This window comes from Wyeomyia smithii, chromosome 3 (genome assembly GCF_029784165.1).
Source record: "Wyeomyia smithii strain HCP4-BCI-WySm-NY-G18 chromosome 3, ASM2978416v1, whole genome shotgun sequence".
NCBI lineage: Eukaryota > Metazoa > Arthropoda > Insecta > Diptera > Culicidae > Wyeomyia > Wyeomyia smithii.
In genome coordinates, this window is record NC_073696.1 from 71,606,159 (window position 1) to 71,626,756 (window position 20,598).

At 41.2% G+C, this 20,598-nt stretch overlaps 1 protein-coding gene across 3 annotated transcripts in view; it reads right to left on the bottom strand.

Moving 5' to 3' along the window:
- Positions 1-268: 268 nt before the first annotated feature.
- LOC129731621 (mucin-2) overlaps positions 269-20,598 on the bottom strand; it is a 200,792-nt gene continuing 180,462 nt past the window's right edge. For all 3 annotated transcript variants that reach the window (XM_055691751.1, XM_055691749.1, XM_055691748.1), the window contains 3 exons: positions 5,115-5,352; positions 4,848-5,010; positions 269-4,755 (listed from right to left, as the gene is read on the bottom strand). In XM_055691751.1, coding sequence (XP_055547726.1) covers positions 1,723-4,755; positions 4,848-5,010; positions 5,115-5,352 — 3,434 coding nt within the window. In that variant the 3' untranslated portion in view covers positions 269-1,722. The remainder of the gene's footprint in view (positions 4,756-4,847; positions 5,011-5,114; positions 5,353-20,598) is intronic.

Sequence of the window (20,598 nt, forward strand, 5' to 3'; positions counted from 1 at the left end):
CGAAATGCCATTTGGTTAATGCTTGAGGGCCGAATAAAAATGGAGCAATAATTTCTGCTTTGATTCACCACTCGGAATGCCTTTTCGTCGTAATCTCCTCATTTGCAAACATACCGGAGTTTTTGAAAATCTTTCCGCGAAATACGATATCGGTTTCATCCCTCGCTAAATCATGAAAGGACGATTTACTTGTGGTAAACAAGCTTGATCATTGTACAGTTTAGTGTGTGGGATGATTCGAAGTAAAGTGAATACTGGGCGCGGGTAGTTGGTTTAAATATCGGTTTTATTTCGCCAAAAGATTAGCCTAGAGTACAAAACTTGGTTGGAAAAAAAATACTGCAAAACCGTTTCGGATAGTATAATTACGTAATCATTTAGACTGGTATTTATTCACATAAAATTCAGCTCCCACATGAGCCGGCCGTAAAACTATGGTTTGAAAACTAAAATCCTTATCACTACTAGCTAAGCTGCGTTTTTTGTTTAATGTTTCTTTTTCAATGGAAGTAAAGAATGGAAGGATTTCGCACCAAATTTCGTAAATGGTTTTAAACTATTCTCCTGTAAAACTACTGCCGCGATCAGTCTTGAACTAGTAGTACAAGTAGTAGCCTAAAAAAATACTAAAATCAAACTTTATAAACCCCCAAAGAAACGAGAGAGAAGGAGACAATGAAAACAGGAAGCGTTTTCTACTAAAAGTACAATAAATTAGTTCGGTTGCTTAATTTATAATACATCTTACACAGCTAAGTACCACGCGTCTCCACCACCAATCCTTCTGAAGGGAGGGTTTGGTAAAGGAAGAACGTGTGTATTTTTTGTATTTTTTTTCTTCTTTTCTCTATTATAGTATCATAGTGAGGTTTTCGCTTTGCTTCACGTTTTTTTATCTTCGTTAAAATGGAGATTTCATTAGCAGCTCCCGCGGTTTCATCGGTTTCGGTTGTGTGCCGGTTTCTCGAAATGTTTAGTTAGGTTGCATGTCGTAGTAAGAATACTGTACCGCTGTAAGTGCTTACCTTGAGCTGCAGTTCTGCACAAGTGGCTCGACCGCGCCAGCATGGTAGGATTGTAACGAGTTTCAGGGCTACGTCGTACAATCGTTCTCCACTGGCTGCCTGGGTAGTACTAGGCACTGTCAGTGACCGCTGGCCCCACTTGTACTTTCACGGTACGTCTTTTTTACGGTAGCTCTTTTGGGGTTTCGTTTTTCTTGTTTTTCACGGTGGGGTTCGTCCCTTGGTAGAATTGAGCGTTTTTTTTTTCAGTTGGGTGATCAAATTTAACTAAATTTGGAGCTTATCATCAATATTTGTTAGGCGTGAAATAACAGTATGATGTAATAAAAGTTCGTCCGAGAACAACCCCAGCTGTGATTTTCAAGCTCGTGTCACGGGAAGCTGCTGAATTCTCTCGTTTTCGTACATAGAATCACATTTTTTTCTCTTCAACTCCTCGGAGGATGCCTTCCTCCTTGCAGGTTTTCCCCGGTTTCCCATCACCATCGCACTCGCTCGTGTTCCACTCGCCGTCACTCGTTCGTTTCTTCGTTCATAGTTCGCGTTTCGCAATCATCCCTTTGCCGTAAAATTCACATCACAATGCACACAATTACGCCACTGGCCACGGTATCCTGGCTGGCCCGCGGTGGCTCCGAACCACCCAGCCCCAGCCATCGTCGTGCGCTACTGCAGTGGCATTTCAGGGTTTTTTTTATTATGATTCAAAGCGCATACTGGCCCTAACCACCGTTTCCACCATTGTGTTATTTTTATTATCATTTTGGTTGTTGAAGCCCCGACTGCCGTCATCACCGCTGCTGCCGCGGTGGCTGTCATCGGTGCCGTCATCGGTTGCGCCACCACCTGCAACATTGTCATCGGGACTGTGCCGAATGGTGACGCCGTCCTGGCCTGCAGCGCCACTTTTATTTGCATTAATTAATTTTGAATTTTGGATCGCGTCGCTTCGACCGCCGCCGGCGCCGGTGGCTTGCGTGTCAACGGAAACCAGCATCGGAGAAGGCTGATTATCAGCTGCTAACGAGCCGCTGCTGGTGGCTTTTGTCGGGCGCCGTTGTAGCTTAATTTTTGGTCGGAAATTCTTGATGCCCGAGTTGGATTTGGCGGGCAGCAGCGTCACCAGGCTGGCTGGGCTAGCGGCCGTCGTCGTAGCGTAGCGAACCAGACTCGGCGGAGTGGTCGACAGCAAGCGGAGCATTTCGTCGTACTTGTTCGGATCGATGACCTCCACTTCCGCTTGGCCAATGTACTGCTCGGAGGAGTACTCGTTGGTTGGGGCTATCATAACCGGAACGACGTCCACCAGGTCATCGCTGGTGATAGTCGGTATTGGTTTGGCAAAAGGGGTCGTGTCGAAGATCGGGGTCGGTGTTGTTGAGGTTGTTGTGCTTGATGGCTCTAACGGTGCGCCGGTTGTTGTTGAGGTGGTCGTTGTTGAAGTTCTTCTGTTGTTTTTATTCTTCTTCCGCTTCGGTCGTGTTGTTGTTCTGGTTCGATTTTTAGTCGAGTTTCGAGTTACTGAATTTTTATATTGGTTCTTGATTTTTGAGAGCGATGAAAACGGAGGCGTCTTGCTGGAGGATTCCGTTTGAATACCCAACTTGGAGGCTAGCGTGTCAAAAATAGAGGAAAGATTTTGTAGCTTAGTGGTGTTGCGTTTCAAGCTGGCAATCTTAACGCTGGGAATCGTTGTCGTCAGTTGGATGTTTTCCACGACTAAGGCTTGCAGAGTTTCGTTGTAAACCTTGCGTGTCGAAGGACTGTTCGCGGTTGTCAGCCGAGATCCGTTCACGAATTCCCACTTGTTGATCGGGAACAGCTCCGGAACGGTTACCGTAGCAGTCGGCATGCTTGTCGTTGGTGTGTACTTCAGCGTTTCAACCTCCACGAACGTCGTTCGTTTACTCGTACTGGTTTTAGGCTGCTCCGTTGTTACTTCCGTACTAGTAACGAACAATTCCGTAGTTGAACCCGTGGTGAGATCCTCCGACTGATCGGTAATCGCCATCAGCAACTCATTGGATCCAGACTCCAACGACATTTCTGTTAAACTTTCCACACTATTCGCACCGCCATCCATGGTCGAAGTCATGAAATTCTCCGTAGTAGAGACCACTTCTTCATCATCCGGACTAATCCGGGACTCCATACTCATCGCGTAATCCAGCAAAGTATCATTGAAATCCTCATTCACCATCGTAGTCACATCGGTAAACTTCAAACCATCCGTAAAGTAATACTCCGAAAAATCATCCGTCGAATTAACAACATTCTCACTGCTACTCGGCATATAGACCGGCGTTACCGTAAACACACTCGTCTTCGCCCCATCTGTTGTAGTTTTATACGGTGCGATCTTGCTTTCCGGCTTCTTGGCAATCACACCCCCGCCCAAATGCTCAAACCGCTGATCATCCAACGTGTAGTTCAACACCTGCTCTCCGACGCTAATCGCGGTCGGAGTCATAACCTTAAAGTCCGGCACCGGTTCGATGCTGATCTTGTCCACCGGCAGCGGATACGGTTTAACATCGACCACACCTAGCGGTTCGATTCCCAGCGTCGAAGAACCGAAGCTAGGATTGGTGAAACTCTGGTAGTAGATCTGTCCGACCGGACTTTCCGTGTACAGCGAGCTTTCGATGTCGCTGATTTTGTTCCGATAGAGAATCTCCTCCGCCAGGGTGGGCTTCTTTTTCGGCGCTTTCGTTGGTGTGAACTTGTGGTGCAGGAGAATCTCCTTCGGAATCGAGGGCCGAATCGGTTGCCACGGTTGTTTGTCCAAGATTGGAGCACTGGTAAACAAACTGACGTCCAGCTTGGGGATGTTTTCATCCATCCGGTTCTGAGCGGCCACCAGCTCATCCGGCAGGCTGTCGTTGATGAGGGCCTGCAAAAAGTTCTCCAGCAGCGTGCCATTTTGGTCGTTAGCGGGAGACTCGGTTAGCCACTCATACTCCTCGTATAGACTGGTTTTTGTGGCCGATTCGACCGTCAAAGCTGGCGTTGTTGTGACGCTGGTAGTACTCTTCAGTGTCGTCCTCGGCGTCGTCGTGGTGGAAGGGGTGGTCGTGGGAGTGGTAACGGTAGTAGTGCTGGTCGTAGTCGTGGTTGTTAACGGACTAGTTGAGGTACTAGCCGTAGTTCGCCTCGTGGCCGTAGAGCCTGCTGACGTGCCTCGACTGCCGCTGCCGGAATTAGTTTTAATTTTCTTCGTTGTCGCACCATGTTTGTCAGTTTTTTCAATCTTGGCCGTGCCGGTTTCATATTTTAGTCTGGCCCCGGCACCGGGGCGCATCGTTGATGAGGATGAGGTTGTATTTTCCTCCGCATACGAGATTTTAACGTTGTCATGTGGCTTTTTGTCACCGGCTCGAACCTTCAGTTGAGCCGGACTGACGGCGAATGGTTTCAACGTCGAAACGGGTTGCGCTACTGTTCCCGCCGTTCCTCCTCCTGTATTCCTCTTCTGTGTGATATCCGCATCCGTTTTCGTGATTTCAAATGACCCTTGTATAACCGGTAAATTATCCATGTCAATGTCAGACTCGCCGTCTTGCTGCTGGTGCTGTTGGGGCTGCTCTGGTGGCTGTTTCTTTTCGAACACTGACGGTACGGTGGACGAAGCGACTTTTGCCGTGAACTTGTGGATGGTTTTCTCAATTATGCCGGACTTTTTCGCCGGTCCGAACCGGTCCTCCAACGGTTTGATTGGTGACGGTAGGAACTACGAACGAAAAAAAAAGATGTTTCAATTAAAATTTAATTTGACTTACAACGTAAACCGCGAGCAAACTTTGCTTGCTTGTTTTTGCTTACCTCTTCCTTCGCCAAAAACGCCGTTCGCAGAACGGTCTTATCCAGCAGCCTCTTTATTTCGATCGAATCCGGATCCACTTTTATGTGCCGGAACAGTGAATGTGGATTCACCAGCTCGCTGAGCACCGCCTGCCGGATGTGTTCCTCCACGTTATTAATAGTTCTGCAGCGCGTCATCCGGAGCGGAAAAGAAAACAAAACCATGAAACACGAGTAAATTATACCACCCACCACCCTCCGCCCAAACCGGGCCTAGCCACTACTTACATTTTAATCTTCCTCATGTCGAGAAACACGCGAAAGCTCAGCACAATCGTTGGCCCGTCGCCAAAGTCCATAATTTCCGTACGGGACACCGTGAGGCCACTCTGCTCCAGCGACGTGCCGATGAGCCGCTCGTAAAAGGCCGACTTCTGCCGGAAGACCGAGGTGTGGTTCGAACGCAGCCCGGTGGTGTAAATGTCCCCCCGGGTTACCCGGAACGTGCAGTCAAACACGAGAATCGCTGGAAAAGAAGCAAAAATCGAGACACGGCCACAGTTAGTTGAGAAAATTAGTAAACCTTTGGCTTGATGATGGCATTGTCCGGAAAGGCGAATATGATGGTAGTGCTTCCTGGTTCACGTTACCGAACCGAGGCCTGCCGCATGGGAGAATAATTTAATTAGATAGCGAAACCCGGCACAAAGAACGGTCGGTTTCACCGGCTAACGGGTGACACGTGCCTGAGGTTTTGTTCTCAGGCTGCGTTAGGAAACTGTGATTGTTCAAATGAGTCAAGATTCAGTTATTTACAATAAAGGTTAAAGTGTGCAACACCTGCCGAAAATTAATACGACTGGCGCTGTATGAAAATGTTTCGAGCTTCTCAGAAGTCAGAATACCTTTATGAGGGTAACAACGATTTTTGTTTCAACGTTCAAATTAAAATGGTATCAAAAGTTCTGCAAAAAAAAGGTGAGTGTTTTACTTTGATTGCTAAATTTTTAATTATGAGTTATGAAGCCTTGTTTGAAGAAATTTCAAATTTATTAGAAGAATAAGGCCGATGATATAGTTAGCGCAAATAGCGTCGCGTCTAATTGTGTAACATGTTAGCCAATTGGTATCACATTTTTAAATGTTGTTTAAAAAAGGAGGTATTTCTGAATTTTTTGTTCAAGTTGCTAAAAGCTACAGAGAAATAATCTTTTGCGTGCATTTAAAGGAAAGTTTGGACAAGAAAAAAAAAATATAAAAAATAGTGCATAATGGTAGATAATCTCGTACGGCGGCACGTCGCTGACAGATCAAACGGCGTACACGATTTCAACCTTTCTGTTTACACGATAAAAATATTGTCATATTCGGGAGGGGTTTACCGCATATAATCAAGCCCTTTTGTAAAAATTTTCCCAAAAATAATTGTAAACAAAAAGTAGGAGGTTGCATCCAAGACACGACCGCATAACTGACGTAGAACTACGCACACTATTAACAAATGCATTGTTGTAGGTGTTTCATTAATGAGTCAAAGTCTACTAATGCTTGCTTTGTGCTGCCTCAACAGTGGGGTGATAAAGACACTGAAAACATGAGCTGTAAAAGCTGTTTCACATTCTGTAAATTAGACGGCTGCTACAGATTTAAATTGCTACTATCCAGCATAGATTGCTCGCTTGAGTTGTCAAAAAATTATTAACCTTCAAATATTTGTTTATTTGCCTTGAGAAAAGCATTTTTCTGCTTAAAATTGGATTTGTTGATGGCAACGGCAGTCTGACGACACACGCTGAGAAGCGAGAAGAACCGCGCTGCTCCTGAGATATGGTGACCAACCACAGGGCAAGTGCTTAATTTGAAGGCAGCCACAGGCGCGACCCGCTGCTATGGTCTGTTACTGCTCAACTGCTGAGTGCCGATATCTACTGCTACTGCTGTCAACGTTGTGGACGGTCCATCCAGTTCAACTTCCGACTAATCAATGTAGCTAGTTTTCCCAGAAACACTCTTTTATAGCCGAAGGGTGCTACGTAATAGGCCACGCCTTTCTGTTCAGTTTTCTAATTCTCTAATATTCTTTACACGAATTATTCCACAATTCGCATTCGATATTTGTTTCCAGCGAATAAACACCGATGGTGCTCTCACACACGCAACGGTTTTAACCCGTATCTTATTGCGGTTTATAACATCATGCGATTTCGTTTGCTCGCTGTTGCGTGTTGCATCATGTTGCAACTTGGCAGCTGAGAGACGACGAAATTCTGTTAATGCTGATTGATTGAATCGACTTCATATTAGCTCTGCATATTCGAATTAACTGCCTTTATAAATGCGTTCCAACAGGGTAGTTTGTTATTCAAAATCGGTTATGTTGATCGCAGCCTTTGTGCTGTTCCAACAGCGGGGGTATTAACTAAATAAACTACAACGGAATTCGATTGCTAGGATCCCGCGAAGAATGTTTGCTTGTGTTGATGCTAGGAAATTTTCACCCTTCAATTACTTGTTTATTTGCCTTGAAAAAAGGCATTTTGCTGTTCAAAATCGGTTGCTGATCGCAACCTTTGTGCTGCCCCAACAGTGGGGGAGTTAAGATACACGGACAACATGCACTGTGGAAACTATTTCACCTTCTGTAAATTAGACGGCCGCGACAGATGTAACTACTAGAATCCGCACATAATGCTTGCTTACGTTGTTAAAAATTTATAACTTTCAATGACTTGTTTATTTGCCTTGAAAAAAGGCATTGTGCTGTTCAAAATTGGATTTGGTGATGACGTTCTTCATGCTGCCCTAACACGAGGGAATAATGGCAGTCTGGCGACACACGCTGAGAAGAACCGCGCTGCTCCTAAGACGTGGTGACCAACCATAGGGCTAGTGTTGCTGCTAAGGAAGGACGACTGCTGTTGACAACTTGTCGCTGTCCAGAACTATTATGAGCGGCATCGGCTGAAACAGGCTCTTATATAGGCCAAATAGCATGTTTTCAATTGCAAGGTATATGATAACGACCAATCAGAGGACGTAATTTTCGTTTAAACAAGGCTTGACAATTATCAATAGTACAATAGTTTGTATAATCAATCAACAATTTTCTACATTTGGGTGGATGCGTGTATAATTTTCCAAACAATTTCTGCAAAAATGAAGGAAATCGGTTGAAAACAAACCGATTTATAAGCATTTAAAAAGGGACATATTTCGTCCTCTTTTCAGTAATAATTTTCCTATTAACTTCCCTATGTGGTAGGCTAAAGAAAAACGTAGTTCTACGTCAAAAATTTAATGATGCTTCTTTGCTATTTTTCTCGTATCAAAAGTAATAAATCAATTTAAAAAACACTGTTGAACTGTGGTGGTAATGTTGTGTATTTGAATTAACTTTACAACACATGTAATCTACTGTACAAAATGGAATTCCGTAACACTTGTTTATATTGATATTGTTTCCTTCGTTTCTGATGAATACCTGTACAGTAATCATCATTTTTTTAAACTAGTTGAACGTTCCTGGCGATGCTCGGGATCAAAGGTTCCAAAGATAGATTTTTCTTTATATTTCATTGCTGCATTAGATCAACTCACTTCAAAAATATAATTCACATCTTATACTTCCATCATCACTTTGAGTATTTCAATATCTGAGAACGCACAGAACGGAAATACCCATATTGGATTGTTTTTTTTTTGTGATTTTGGGCTGATTTACATAAACTGGAAGTCACCATTTTGGATACCAAAATGACATATGGAGTTGGCCAAATATCACTTTAGAAGTCATAAATTTTCATGTTTCACGTAGTTTTGTGAATAATATCTCAAATTTAGTAATCAGATACTTGTAATTTTTCTTCAAACGACTTTTCTGATCGTTAACAAACATTTTGATGAAAAAAACACGTGTCATCGCTATAAAATGACGTATGGAGTTCCACTTTTGGAAGTATTAAAATAGTTGGCCGTGATATTTGGCCAACTATTTCAATACTTCCAAAAGTGGAACTCCATACTCCATAGGTTATTTTCCTGAAACCGAAAGTCGCCATTTTTTGATCCACTAAACTTCGTAGAAAATAAGATAATAAAAAATGTTTAATGCTTAAGCTGCCTATTAATCGACATTCAAACCAATGAATCGTAACCTTTCCTCCAGCTAAATGTCCCAAGAGTTCTAGTTTGGATTCACGTAAAAAAAGTAAAACAGTAAGGTTAAGAGCTGAATGACTTTCTGGTTAAAAGCTCTCTAATAAAAATCAAATTCAAATTATAAAGTACAAAAGTAAATCGAATGCCGTAATATGTAACTATTCACAAAACTAAGAAAACATCAGAAATGTAAATGTTTATGCTCGAGACATGGATTATTCTGCAAAAAAAATGTAGATGTTGGAAGAACAACGAACATTTTATTAAAAAAAAAACACAAATCATTGAATTTTGATTCAAAGGCTAATTGCGCATAAAAAGTCAAAATTTCGCATGAATACGTATAATACGTATAAATTTAAAAGAAAGTATTTTTAGGTGATTTTCTGTATTCTGTATGCTGTATGTGTTCCTGTGGATAGGGATGTCGATTGCCTCCCACACGGTTGTGATATCGGGTTCGATCTCCGATCAGGTCGAGGATCTCTTCAAACTGGATTTTTTTTCGACCCAGCTCTCGTTGTACTTATCCTACAACATGCAAAATGTGCTAAAAACAATATCGATAACGAATTTTCTCAACTAATCTGGTTGATCGAGAACGCTATTAGAAGGCTAGCGTGCAATATTGTTGTGCTGTATACAGAAAACCATCTTCAAACATACATTTTATATTGTAACATAAACAAACATTTGAATGGAAAAAGAATCACATGTCATCGCTTTAAATTTGGATTTAGAGGCAAATTCAGCATAAAAAGTCATAAATTTGCATGTTTCACGTAGTTTTGTGAATATTATCTCAAGTTTTAGTAATCAGATACTCATAATTTTTCCTCACATGTCTTTCCTGAACAATAGCAAACATTTTAATGAAAAAAGAATCACATGTCATCGTTTTGAAATTAGATTTAGAGGCAAATTCAGCATAAAAAGTCATAATTTTGCCAGTTTTACGTAGTTTTGTAAATAAAATCTCAAGTTTTAGTAAACAGATACTTGCTATTTTTCTTCAAATGTCTTTCCTGTACGTTAACAAACATTTTAATGAAAAAAAGAATCACATGTCTCGCTTTGAAATCAGATTTAGAGGCAAATTCAGCATAAAAAGTCATAATCTTGCAGGTTTCACGTAGTTTTGTGAATAAAATCTCAAGTTTCAGTAATCAGATACTTGTAATTTTTTTTTAAATGTCTTACCTGAACGTTAATAAACATTTTAATGTAAAAAAAACACATGTCATCGCTCAAAATTTTGATTTAGAGGCAAATTTAGCACAAAAAGTCATAATTTTGCATGTTTTACGTAGTTTTGTGAATAACATCTGAAGTTTTAGTGATCAGATACTAATAATTTTTCCTCAAATGTCTTTTCTGAACATTGGCAAACATTTTAATTGAAAAAAAACTCATATGTCATCGCTTTAAATTTTGATTTAGAGGGAAATTTAGCACAAAAAGTCAAAATTTTGCATGTTTTACGTAGTTTTGTGAATAATATCTGAAGTTTTAGTGCTCAGATACTAATAACTTTTCCTCAAATGTCTTTTCTGAAATTGACAAACATTTTAATTGAAAAAAAACTAATATGTCATCGCTTAAAAATTTTTTTTTTGTTCATCTATAATTTATTTGACACGGCACAAATACAATTCAATGTTTAACGGCGCCAATTATATCTGGTAGCTTACTTTCTAAAGTATCTTAATAACTAAAAGCAAATTTTTTATCCTCGCTGCCGACTACGAGCTGGAACTAAATGTAACTTAAAGCTATAATATTTAGCATTAAAAGCACTGGTTTACTGTATGATGGTTTTCATTGCCATAGGTAAGCACATGTTCCGCTGCTGGGCCAAGATATTACGGACTGGCATATTGGGTTGTCTCCCTCGGGCCTTGAGAGTATCGTGCGGGTCTGATTGCTGATTCCGGATCCGGGGTCTTAACGTGTTCTTGTCGTTAGGCTGGATGCAGGCGGAAGGGGGTAGGACTAAACTGGGGCGTGGATGGATTTCAGGAAAACGTATATAAGGGACAGGTAGGATAGGTCACGGCTCGTCAAGACATCACGAACAGGAACAGCCGGCTGCCTACCTTCGGCCTGCAGGGAAGCTATTAATCTAGACCTGGCGTCACGGTGTACAGGGCATGACCAAACAACGTGCTCTATGTCGTGATAACCTTCACCACATGCACAGATACCACTTCCCCCGAGCCCAACACGACGGAGATGCGCGTCAAATCTATAGTGATTGGACATAAGCCGGGACATCACGAAAATGAAATCCCGACCTACATCCAACCCCGTGTTCGTCGGGTTCGTCGACACCTTGGGGATTATGGAATGTAACCACCTTCCCAGTTCCCCTCTGGTCCAAGCATTTTGCCAACTGATGATCGTATTCTGACGTACAAATGAGAAAAATTCATTAAAGGCAATTGGTCTTTCATAAATTCCACCGTTTGTTGCGCCCACCTTAGCCAAAGAGTCCGCTTTCTCATTGCCCGGTATCGAGCAGTGAGAAGGGACCCACGCTAAGGTAATCTGATACGATTTTTCGAATAAAGCACTCAGATGTTCCCGTATTTTCCCCAGGAAATACGGAGAGTGCTTAACAACTTTCATCGATCGGAGAGCCTCAATGGAGCTGAGACTGTCCGTAAAGATGAAATAATAGTCCGTGGGCATTTTTTCGATAATCCCTAGGGTGTACTGAATTGCAGCTAATTCTGCGACGTAAACAGAAGCAGGATTATCGAGCTTATGGGAGACGGTTAAATTGTTATTGAAAATACCGAAGCCAGTGGACCCATCAAGAAGTGATCCGTCAGTGTAGAACATATTGTCGCAGTTGATGTTTCGATATTTATTGGAAAAAATTTTGGGGATCTGCTGCACGCGTAAATGATCCGGGATTCCACGAGTTTCTTCTATCATGGATGTATCGAAAACACAGTAGAATCAGAAGTATTTGATAAGTCGACACGATTTGGAATATTCGAAGAAGGGTTAATATTTTGGGACATGTGATTGAACTACAATGTCATAAAACGGGTTTGAGAATTAAGTTCGATTAACCTTTCAAAATTTTCAATCACAGGACGGTTCAAGACCTCACATTTGATAAGAATGCGTGAAGAAAGGCTCCAGAAGCGGTTTTTCAATGGTAGTACTCCAGCTAAGACCCCCAAACTCATCGTATGGGTCAATTGCATGCAACCCAAGGCGATACGCAAATAACGATATTGTATTCGCTCCAGTTTGATCAAATGTGTGTTTGCTGCGGAGCGGAAGCAGAAACACCCGTATTCAATAACAAACAATATCGTTGTTTGGTAAAGCCTTATAAGGTCTTCTGGATGGGCTCCCCACCATTGTCCGGTTATTGTACGAAGAAAATTCACGCTTTGTTGACATTTTTTCATCAGATACCTCACGTGACAACCCCAGGTGCCTTTAGAGTCGAACCAGACACCAAGATATTTGTGTACCAAAACCTGAGAAATCGTTTTACCCAATAATTGTGTTTGAAGCTGAGCAGGTTCATGCTTCCTAGAAAAAACTACTATCTCAGTCTTCTCCGAAGAGAATTCGATACCTAGCTGTAAAGCCCAAGCAGACAAATTGTCCAAGGTATCTTGCAATGGTCCTTGCGAATCGGCAGCTTTAGCTCCTGTAACAGAGATTACACTGTCGTCTGCAAGTTGTCTTATCGTGCATGAATTTGCCAGACATTCGTCGATGTCATTTACATAAAAGTTGTAAAGAAGGGGGCTTAAACATGAGCCCTGGGGAAGACCCATGTAGCTAATGCGAAAAGTTGCCAAATCGCCGTGCGTAAAATGCATGTGCTTTTCGGACAGCAAATTGTGCAAAAAATTGTTCAAAATTGGAGAAAATCCTTGTCGGTGAAGTTTACCCGAAAGAATGTCAATAGAAACGGAATCAAAAGCCCCCTTAATGTCCAAGAACGCAGACGCCATTTGTTCTTTGCGAGCATAAGCCAGCTGAATATCTGTTGAAAGCAACGCAAGACAATCATTCGTCCTTCTGGCACGGCGGAAGCCAAATTGAGTATCTGATAGTAGACCATTTGATTCGACCCAGTGGTCTAAACGACGGAGTATCATTTTTTCCATCAATTTCCGGATACAGGATAGCATTGCATTTGGCCTATAAGAGTTGTGATCAGAAGCTGGTTTCCCTGGTTTTTGGATGGCGATCACCTTCACTTGCCTCCAATCCTGCGGTACAATGTTTTGCTCCAGGAATATATTGAACAAGTTCAACAAGCGCCTCTTGGCATTGCCGGGTAGATTCTTCAACAAGTTGAATTTGATTCTATCTAACCCAGGTGCGTTATTGTTACAGGACAGGAGGGCAACTGAAAATTCTGCCATCGTAAAAGGTGATTCTATCGCGTCGTGACCCGGAGACGTATCGCGAACAAAGTTTTGCGCAGGAACAGAGTCCGGACATACTTTCCTGGCAAAATCAAATATCCACCGACTTGAAGACTCCTCGCTTTCGTTGACCGTTACGCGATTCCGCATTCTTCGGGCTGTGTTCCAAAGAGTGCTCATCGATGTCTCCCTCGACGTCTCGTTCACGAACCGACGCCAATATCCGCGTTTCTTTGCTTTAGCCAGGCTTTTAAGCTTGGTATTAACCTCCGAATACCGTAAATAGTCGTCGGGTATACCTCCCTTCTGGAAGGCCAAAAACGCGTCGGATCTTTGCGTGTAGCCATCGGAGCACTCTTTGTCCCACCACGGAGTTGGAGGCCGCTCTTTGATCGTTACGCCGGGATATTTCTTCGTTTGGGCTTGCAACGCGGCGTCGAGGATTAAGCCCGCGAGGAGGTTGTATTCTTCAAGTGGTGGGTGATGTTGAATCGACTCGACCGCTTTTGAAATCATTTCCTCGTATAACTTCCAATCGACATTCCGTGTGAGGTCATACGGAATGTCAATTGGTCGCATGCGAATTGAACCGTTAGTAATTGAAATAAGAATAGGCAGATGGTCGCTACCGTGAGGATCGAGGATTACCTTCCATGTGCAATCCAACTGTAGCGACGTCGAACATAAGGATAGATCCAAAGCGCTTGGGCGCGCTGGAGGTTTCGGGATACGTGTCATTTCACCGTTGTTCAAAATAGTCATGCCGAAGTCATCGCAAAGGTTATAGATTAAAGAGGAGCGGTTATCATTGTATGGGGAACCCCAAGCCACACCATGAGAGTTGAAGTCTCCCAAAATCAAACGTGGCGAGGGAAGAAGTTCTATTAAATCAAAGAGCAACCGTTGCCCAACCGGTGCTCTGGGAGGAATATATATTGAGGCAATACAAAGCTCTTTACCTTGTATTGTCATTTGACATGCGACAACTTCGATGCCTGGAATCGAGGGGAGGTTAATACGATAGGAAGAATAGCACTTTTTAATCCCTAAAAGTACTCCTCCATATGGGGTGTCTCGATCAAGGCGAATAATATTAAAATCATGGAAGTTGAGATCAATATTTGAAGTAAGCCAAGTTTCACAAAGGGAAAATGCATCGCATTTGTTTCTATTTATTAAAACTTTAAATGAATCCGTTTTTGGTAAAATACTTCTACAATTCCACTGTAAGACAGAGATAGAATCCTTCGTATACGCAGATGAATTAGGTATCGAAGGATACAATCGCTGCAAGGAGGGGCCATTGGGCAGTCAACTGCTTCAAAAATGATCTAACTGTTGGGAGGAATGCTGCAAGAAAAATTTTAATTGGATCGGGTACATTGAAAGTTTCAAAAATCCAGTCCACAATGTCAGAAAATTTCACTAATCCAGAGTTTGTTTCATCAACTGGGAGTGCAAAAGGAACAACTGGGGTTTTAGATGTTCCTGGCAGTGCTGGGAACTCCTTCTGGGACTTTAAATTTGCAAGCCCAGGAGGAGTTTGCTTCGGTTTTTCCGCAGCACTGTTTGGTTTGTTTGTAACTTTCATTTCACTTTGGGAAATCTTAGGACCTTTTCGGGGAAGTTTAGGAGAGGAAATATTTTTCCTCTTTCTAGACGACCCAGGATTGGCATAAGTTGTTCCCGCTGGTGAATCGTCAGAATCGGTTTCATCAGAGGACAACAGATCAAAGGGGTTCGATGTTATGGTAGAAGTGGTCACGGTCTTCTTCAGCATCTCAGCGTAAGATCGCTTCGAACGCTCCTTAAGTGACCGCTTGATTTTATCTCTGCGCTGCATGTACACCGGGCATGTGGAGAGCTCATGCTGAATTTCCCCGCAGTGAATACATTTTTCAGCATTTACACTGCAAGAATCGTCCGCATGAGTTTCTCCACACTTGCTACATCGTGCCTTATTGCAGCAGTAGGCGGCTGTGTGGCCTAGCTGCTTGCAATTGGTGCAATTCATAACACGGGGTACATACAATCGCACAGGCAGACGAACCCGATCGATCGAGACGTGGCTAGGGAGAGCAGATCCGGCAAACGTAACACGAAACGAGTCTGACGGAGTGTACACTTTTGTGCCGTTGACAAGAGACACAGACCGCAATTGCTTGCAATCTATGATCTTTACTTTTACGTCGTGACACAAAGCATTTTTGAAGCAGCCAAAACCGCTTGCCAAGATACACTCGACCGACAGACTCGAATCGGTTATGTTACCGTCGATCTCCACGTCTCGTGCGGGTATATAAACGCGATACTCGCGTGTGAAAAGGTCGGAGCGAGAAATAGCGTTGGCCTGTTCCAGGTCGCTGACCACGACACGGAGCTTGTTGGGTCTGACCTTGGAGATTTCGGTCACGGCCTTGTACCCCTCCGTCAGGTCTTTCGAAATCTGCAGGATGTTTAACGGTTTCGATTTCGGTCCTGCTTTTGGCCGAAAGAAAACAGTAATGCTGCCCTGAGTTCCGTCCGGGTAAAGCCTGGGGCGAGGGGGGACTGGAGAATTAACAGAGGAAGGGTTGGCAGGAGGGACAGGGTCGGAGGGGTTCGGGGATGGTGGCACGGGAGGCGAGGGATCTACATCCATTGCGCTAAATCTAGCGCACTAGCGCCGACAGAACACGTACCTCTTTACTTCTCCTTTCAGCAGGGTTGGTTGTCCGAACGGTCGAAGCTGCAGCCGTTACAGCCAGCAGCACCAATACAGCAGCTCCAAACAGCCACCAGCAGCGAGCCGGGTGTGTGATCACTCAGCACAGCGACACAACTCGCTGTCAACTGTTGGCTTTTTCTTTTTCCTCCTTTGCGTTGAGATTCTCGTCCACTGCTGTAGCACAAATCACTTAGCAGCCAAATCGGCTTACGCACCAGCAAACAGCCACGATGCGAAACAGTTGCACAAAGGCAGGCGACCTTGAACCTTCACTCGACCAGGCAAACAATGCCAACACTTGCTCGCGCGTCTTTTGTTTTATATTCTACTAGTTAAACGTTCCCGGCGATGCTCGGGATCAAAAATTTGAAAATTAGGAATCATTTTTTATAATTCATTGCATTATTAGCACAACTCACTTCAAAAATATTTCACATCTTATACGTCCATCATCACTTTAAGTACTTTAACATTCTGAGAACGCACAGAACGAAAATACCCATATTGGATTGCATTTTGTGATTTGGGGATGTTTTACAGAAACTGGAAGTCGCCATTTCGGATTTCAAAATGACGTATGGAGTTTGGAAGTTTCGGAAGTATTGAAATGGTTGGCCAAATACCACCTTAGATTATTTTCCTGAAACCAGAAGTCGTTATTTTGGAAAATGTTATGTGGGGTCATCCCAGTTCCGAATATACCACACTCGGGTGATAACCGGATATTCGTCAATCGTTCACAGTAAAACCTCTTTTTATGTAACTCTTTTAGAAGAAAGAAATCAAAGTAAGAAGAATTTAGCGTGACCATTCATGCTTAGTTCTCCTCTATAATCATATCTAAAGAGATAACATGTGAATTTTTGTAACGAAAATGTTTGTTGGTGTCCAAGGAACACGTCTGAGAAGAAGTTAACGTTTTAATTCACATAACTACGTAGAAATTAAAAAAAATTAAACCAATGAAATGCGACCTTTCCTCCAGCCAAATGTCCCAAAATCTAGTTTTGGTAAAAATGAAAAAGTATGTCGAATCCCGTAATGTGTTACTATTCACAAAACTACGAAAATATCAGGAATGTAATATTTTTCTGCTCGACTCACACCAAATTAAAACATAAATTCTTCTGCAAGGAACAAAAAGGAAAAAAAAATCACAGGCGAATTGAGCTCATGCTCAAAAAGTCAAAATTTCGCATGTATTATATGTATAATATATATAAATTTCAAAAAGAGTATTTTAGTGTGTTTTTCTGTATGCAAAAAATCATCTTCAAACATACGTAGTCTTTAAAATAATATCTTAACTTTTAGCAATAAGATACCTATTATTTTTCAAATGTCTTTCCTGAGCATTAACAAACATTTCAATGAAGAACAATTACATATCATAGCTTTGATTTTAGATTTAGAGGCGAATTGAGTTCAAATGTTCATGATTTTGCTTGTTTAATGTAGTGTTGTGAATAATATCTCAATTTTCAGTAATCAAAAATCTATTATTTTTACTCAAAAGTCTTTCCTGAACATAAACAAACATTTTAATAAGAAAAATCATGCATCATAGCTTTAAATTTGGATTTAGAGACAAATTGAGCCAAAATATTCATGATTTTACTTAGTTTTGTGAATAATATCTTTATTTTCAGTTATCAGATAACTATTATTTCTTCTCGAATGTCATTCCTTAATATCAACGAACATTTCATTGAAAAAAATCACGTGTCATCGCTATGAATTCTGATTTAGAGACAAATTGAGCCTAAAAAATTATGGTTTTGCATTTTTCATGTGGTTTTGTGGAAAATATTTGAATTTCAAATACACTAAAGTCGCTTTTTACGCGGGGGATACATGCAGCGTAAATTCCGGAATCCGCGTAAAAAAACCGCGTAAATTCCAGAATCCGCGTGAAAAAAAACTGCGTAAATTCCGGAATCCGCGTAAACAAACCGCGTAAAAAAGCCGCGCAAAAAAACCCGCGCAAAAAAAAACCGCGTAAAAAGCGACCTTAGTGTATTCAGATACCTATTATTTTTCCCTCAATTATCTCTTCAAAACACAACGAACATTTTATTATAGTAAAAATCATAGATCACTGTTTCGAGTTTTGATTTAGAGGCAAATTCAGCATAAAAGTCATGATTTTGCATGTTTCACGTAGTTTTGTGAATAATATCTCGAGTTTTAGTAATCAGATACTTGTTATTTTTTCTCAGTTGTCTACTTTAAACATCAACGAACATTTTAATGAGAGAAGAATCACATGTCATCACTTTGAATTTTGATTTGGAGACGAAATAGATATAAAAAATCATAATTTTGCATGTTTTACGTAGTTTTGTGAATAATATCGCAAGTTTTAGTGATTACATACTAACTATTTTTCCTCAAATGTCTTTCCTGAACATTAACAAACATTTTAGTTAGTAAAGAATCATATGTCATCGCTTTGAATTTTGATTTAGAGGCAAATTTAGCACAAAAAGTCATAATTTTTGCATGTTTTACGTAGTTTTGTGAATAATATCTCAAGTTTTAGTAATTAGATACCTATCATTTTTTCTCAAATGTCTTTCCTGAACATCAGCGAACATTTTCATGTTGAAAAACCTACATGTTACCGCTTATTATTTTTGATTTAGAACGATTCAAAATGATGATGATTACTGTACAGTTCAGAGACTGAGGGAATAATATCAATAAGATCAAGCGTTACGGAATTCCATTTTTATATAGTAGAAGAAGAAGAAGATCGGAGCGATCACCAAACACATCCGATACTGATGCGTGTTCGGCACAGAACGATCGCTTTAAATTTTGATTTAGAGGGCAATTTAGCACAAAAAGTCATAACTTTGCATGTTTTACGTAGTTTTGTGAATAATATCTGAAGTTTTAGTGATCAGATACTAATAACTTTTCCTCAAATGTCTTTTCTGAACATTGACAAACATTTTAATAGAAAAAAACTCATATGTCATCGCTTTAAATTTTGATTCAGAGGCAAATCCGGCACAAAAAGTCATAATTGTGCATGTTTTACGTAGTTACTATACACCACAGAGACAAAGGGAATAATATCAATAAGATCAAGCGTTACGGAATTCCATTTTTATATAGTAGAAGATCGTTCTAAATCGAAAAATAAGCGATGACATGTAGGTTTTCTTACATTAAAATGTTCGTTGATGTTCAGGAAAGACATTTGAGAGAGAAAAAAATAGTATCTGATTACCAAAACTTGAGATATTATTCACGAAACCATGTAAAACATGCAAAATAATTACTTTTTACACTCAATTCGTTTCTAAATCAAAACTCAACGTGATGAAATGTGATATTTTTTTCATGAAAATGTTTGTTGGTGTTTAGGAAAGACATTAGAGGAAAAATAACAGGTATCTTATTACTAAAACTCGCGATATTATTCACAAAACTACGTGGAAGATGAAAATAATGACTTTTTATTAGGGATGTTACGGATATCCGCATCCGCATCCTCAATCCGCATGAAAATTGACATCCGCATCATGTCATGCGGATATTGAAATCAAATATCGCTTCAGAAAATTTTGTTGAAAAATTTTCTTGGTGTATTTACTGCTCGCTTAAATAACTTTTGCATTGGGAAGGGACGTGGTCATGTGAAATACACAAGGGATGCTACGGATATCCGCATCCGCGAATGCGAAACATCCGCATGAAAATTGACATCCGCATCTACATCTGCATCCGTAATCACATATCCGCATCCGCATCCGCATCTGCAGATGTTTGAAAAATCACATCCGTAGCATCCTTGCTTTTTATGTTGAACTTGCCTCTAAATCAAAATTCGAAGGTATGATCTGTGATTTTTTGAAACATAATGTTCGTTGGCGTGAAACGGTGTTGAAACAACACATGGCCGACTTCGAGCCACCACTTCGAATTTTCAAAAGCACAAGACTCGGAAATGGTTGATACGTTCCCTGTGAAAACATTATTTTATGTTTGCTTCACCGCAGCAAACATAAAAAAAATCGTTTTTATAGGTGACTCATTAGCTATTAGGTACCAAGTCTTGTGCCTTTGAAAGTTCGAAGTGGTGGATCGAAGTCGGCCGTTTGTGGCTTTAACACCGTTTCACCCTAACGAAGCATAACACTCCCCAATACTACATACAAAGTTTTCTCCCGCATCCTGTTTCATAGATGAGGCCATTGCAGACAGCCTTTGTTGGAGAGTACCAGTGCGGCTTTCGAGCGCATGTTTAACATTGTCTTGGAAAGTATGGACAGCTGACATTCGAGGAGGCGATACCATCTCAAAGGCTCATATGTTTCTTGATTGATACCGTTGGTATTAACCAAACCGAAGTGAAAGAGGAAACCGTGCATTTTAAGAAGGAAGTAGCGAGAATTGGACTTAGAATCTACTATACAAAAAAAAGACATGACGGCAGGTAAATAGCATGAAGTTCGTCGAGTCTTGGTACTGAGATTGTGATAACTTGAGG